Source organism: Trachymyrmex septentrionalis, unplaced genomic scaffold (assembly GCF_001594115.1).
Source record: "Trachymyrmex septentrionalis isolate Tsep2-gDNA-1 unplaced genomic scaffold, Tsep1.0 scaffold134, whole genome shotgun sequence".
Taxonomy (NCBI): Eukaryota; Metazoa; Arthropoda; class Insecta; order Hymenoptera; family Formicidae; genus Trachymyrmex; species Trachymyrmex septentrionalis.
This window is the reverse complement of record NW_017304482.1, coordinates 680,288-684,218: the sequence shown is the minus strand read 5'-3', so window position 1 is coordinate 684,218 and position 3,931 is coordinate 680,288. Positions and strand designations below refer to the sequence as shown.

General features: G+C 38.5%; 1 protein-coding gene across 2 annotated transcripts; it reads right to left on the bottom strand.

Annotated features, from left to right (window-relative positions):
• Positions 1-847: 847 nt before the first annotated feature.
• LOC108757231 (DCN1-like protein 3) lies at positions 848-3,592 on the bottom strand. Of its 2 annotated transcripts, XM_018501680.1 has the most exons (5): positions 2,997-3,592; positions 2,483-2,503; positions 2,337-2,394; positions 1,861-2,168; positions 848-1,694 (listed from the first exon to the last, which is right to left on the bottom strand). In XM_018501680.1, exons 4-5 carry the CDS (start codon positions 2,161-2,163, stop codon positions 1,095-1,097), a joined length of 903 nt encoding a protein of 300 aa, XP_018357182.1. In that variant the 5' UTR covers positions 2,164-2,168; positions 2,337-2,394; positions 2,483-2,503; positions 2,997-3,592; the 3' UTR covers positions 848-1,094. The 2 variants fall into 2 exon arrangements, with proteins under 2 accessions (XP_018357182.1, XP_018357180.1); XM_018501678.1 differs by having other exon boundaries at positions 2,337-2,503.
• Positions 3,593-3,931: the final 339 nt, after the last annotated feature.

Sequence of the window (3,931 nt, the reverse complement as noted above, 5' to 3'; positions counted from 1 at the left end):
TTTTCGCGCCCTATTTTCTTTTTTTTTATAACCCCACCCACGCACGCACGCACGCACGCACGCACGCACGCACGCACGCACGCACGCACGCACGCACGCACGCACGCACGCACGCACGCACGCACGCACGCACCTGTTCTTTTTAACTAAACTTGTGCACTAGTTCATTTTTCTTCCTCTTTTTTCCTCCTGTGTGCAAAAGTTCAGCCAAAAAGAACAGGCCTACGATTAGATAAAGTAGAGCTCGGCATGATATATACTTCTCGGCCGATTTTCGATTCGGCTCCATCTTCCGCTATTCTTTTCACTTCATCACCCCGCGCGCAGTCCAAATACCGCTCGATGCTTAGGAGCTATAACGCTTGTAGACATGAAATCCATCCGCTTTGGGCGCTCATGTTGTAAACTTCATTCTGCCTTTTTGTTCGTTTATTATATAACTAATTGTCAGAGTAAAGCATCGCGCATAAGATTGGGCGCTTACGCGCGTTGCTTCATTCTACCTTAGTTATATAATGAACGAAAAAGAAAAGATAAAATTTAGTTATACTCTCGTAATTGTCGAGTGGCATTTGAATTGCGCGCGGAATGATGAAATAAGAAGCGTAGTGGAAGGTGGAGTCGAGTCAAAAATCGACCGAAAAGTGCAAATTGTATCAAGTTCTGAGATAAAGTATAAAAATACATCTTTGATAATAAATGTAGCTTCATATAAAACAAATACATAATAATATGTAATTTGCTGATAGCACATTAAAATATAGATTTCTCACGAATTACTTAAGCACACACACACACACGCGCGCGCGCTTATATCCATATGCACACAAATCATAGGCGCAATTAAATATTACACAAAATCAGTTATATTTACATTAGGAAATAGAATATCGAGTACAAACAAAACGACGCAATAACAAATAACTCTAAAAAAAAGGCTGACAATAATAACTAGGAATATCGCTTTCTCGATCATAATGATAAGAATAAAATATTGATCGCAGGATAATGTCAAATAAACTTGTTGAAAGATTAGATTTAAGATAATATCTTTCGCTTCTCACTGTTATTTTTTTTTTTTTAGAACAAGAACATTAAGCTTTGTCAATAGAAGTATCTTTCATAATGTCATCCTTAGTGATATTTTGGTTCATTTGGTCGTTTTCATACTCTACAAAATCATCAAATAAGCTTGGCCACGCTTCTGCATCATCATAAGCACCAAGATCATCTCCGATGCTCTCGGCAAAGTTTAGAAACATATTCCAAGTGTCCCTAGGTATTCCCCGGATATGATGACATTCTAGAAAGTTTAGCCATCGCGATAAGAGTGGAGGTTCACGTATCGTAAAGACGAGTCTCCAAAGATCGATCGCCATATCAACTGGTAAGATTCTTTGACCAGACATTACGTCGAGGCCAAATCGGAATGTGAATCGATAGAGATCCTTGAACAAATCACTATTGATTGTTAATTCTTGAACGATCTCAGGCAATCGTGCCTGTACACCACGTATATTGTCGACTTTCATCGTTTTTAATCCTGTAACAAACTCCTGGCGCGTAAATTGGCACATTTGCTCTGCATTTAACTTCCATGCAAGTACAAGTACTTTAAATTCATCGGGTGATAATTGCAAATCATTACAGAGTCTTTCTATACCGTCAGCTAATATTACATCTTCATGAGGATCCTTAAAAGCAAACATATGAAATATATTAATCATAGTATTTGTATAATTCTTTATAATCTTAAATTATTAAATGCTTAAATTATTAAACTATTAAATGTTTTATGTATTTAATACATGGTCTCTCAATGTTTTTTCTGTTTACATAAAAGTATCTTTTGTGCCATACCCTGTATTGATCGAAAAGAGCATTTAGTTTGCTCTCTGAAGGTTCCCTTTGCTGCCTAGTTTCAATACTTAAATTAAGACCCGATGATGTATTGGATCGTCCTAATGGCTGTAATCGTGCATAGAACCCTCGCGATAAACGCAGATTACTTTGTACATTAGGTACAGATCCGCAATTATCCGAACCTACATTATTAAATGTAGGTAGCATACTTGTGGATTTTCTGTTCCCATTTATATGTGTTTCAGGCACAAAAGAACTGGATTGTTGGCAAGAATTTGGAAACAAACCTCTGAGTTCCATCGTATCTATAAAAGATAATTAATTATATATAAAAACTTATGAATTATTTTGTGTAGCATGAAAGGAGCGAAACTGAATAAGTTAGCAATAAAATAATTTTTTATATGTATACTTTGCACTAAAAAGAATCTAAAAAGTAATATGTAAAAGAAGAAAAAATTGATTGTATCTACCGTCTTTGTGCTCCAATACAATCGTGTGATCAGTACTGGTCGATGGTGGAAGTGGCACCTTGAAGCATGAAAAACAGTTTCCCATTGATACAGACCGTACTTGACATCAAAGATAATTATGCCATGCATCAGTAATTCAGTCTTACATTGGCAGTCTTGATGGAAAACTGAAAAATGATATCTTTGTCACTTATGGCCTATATTAAATGTAATATTTCTATTTATCTCCATTAAGTACAGACATTCAAGCGATTCAAGCCATGAGATTTGTGATGCTTTCAGCAAGAGACAGTGATCATATTGTTTAGCATTGGCATCATTAGAATAATGATTTTGTGTGAAAGTTTGTCTTGCTGGAAAGCACCATTGATATGTAGATATTCCCTAAAGACTCATTGTAATGCCAAGGAAAGAGAATAAGAATATCAAATTACTAACTACAAGAGACACAAAAATTGCTTCATGGTTAACTCTTGTACTTTATTCTTTGAGATATCTTGTAAACATCAAAATAGCTGGGTATTTGAAGTTTACAGAAAAATAAACAAGGATTTGCAATGTTAACAAGTTCTGCAAAACTGCACTTGTATGAATAAGATTGACACTCTAGGAGAGATGGAGGAAAGAAGACATAAAAATAGGTAGACGACTAGGTGATACCTTATTGTTACATATCTGTTATGGTTCCTCAGTCTTCGCTTGAGACTTGTCGTGAGATAATACAGCGTGTCGACCGTATTCATAGATCTTTCGAGTAGTGAAGAAACTAGAGGAATGCTCCCAGCATCGGAGTCGTGCGTTTCCTAAAATACGTTGTCCTAGCGACGGATCAACGACGAAGGACCGTCGCGTTACTCCTCATGTCCTCTATTTTTTACAGGGCATATTTCCTAATCAAAGAGACGAGCGCCCGACGGAATGGAATTCCGCAATCTGGTAGCCGAGCCTGCGTCATTTGTGACGATGTCGTAACCCAGTAAGACTGTGCGACAACGGCGATCTCATTCCAAGTGTGCGAGACGCTCATCCACTGTGATCGAGCTGGCAATCACAACCAGCAGCAGTCAACGACACCGACCGATATGACGATGTGTTTCGATGTATTCACTCACGCTTCAGCATCGAGCATCAAGCAACGTCTTGCAATATTACGAGTGCAAACACCGCGATCGTCGGCGACCACAATTGACTCTCGCGACCAAAACGAAAACTCTCAGCTCAAAGTGCTCAGGTTCAGACCTCACGATCTAATCTACATCCCCCTGCTGATCAACTGTGAAGTGTGATCAACCATCAACTGATCAACCAACGAAGATGTTCCTCGTGTCTCAGGGTATCCAAAGGAAAACAAATCTTTTGATTCGCGCAACTAGAGCTATTAGTTTCATTAAGTTTCATGCATGTTGCACTGCATCGCACGCAGTGTCTAGGCTTTAGGGTGCAATTACATGTGGCGCGGTACGTACACGGTATGCGATACAGAAACTAACTAGGTAACTATATGAACTGTGCATAGGAACTCGTGCCGTTTGCTTCTTTTCTCCTCTATTGGCTTATGGCTCCTGGAGCCATAATTCTGTACACGCCTACCGATA

Excerpts from the sequence above, each read along its gene's own strand:
- LOC108757231 (XM_018501678.1), bottom strand. The coding sequence starts at position 2,421 with ATGGGAAACTGTTTTTCATGCTTCAAGGTGCCACTTCCACCATCGACC. Across the intron at positions 2,169-2,336 it reads TGTATTGGAGCACAAAGACG|ATACGATGGAACTCAGAGGT; the intron begins GTAGATACAATC and ends TATCTTTTATAG. Across the intron at positions 1,695-1,860 it reads CTCTTTTCGATCAATACAGG|GATCCTCATGAAGATGTAAT; the intron begins GTATGGCACAAA and ends TTTGCTTTTAAG.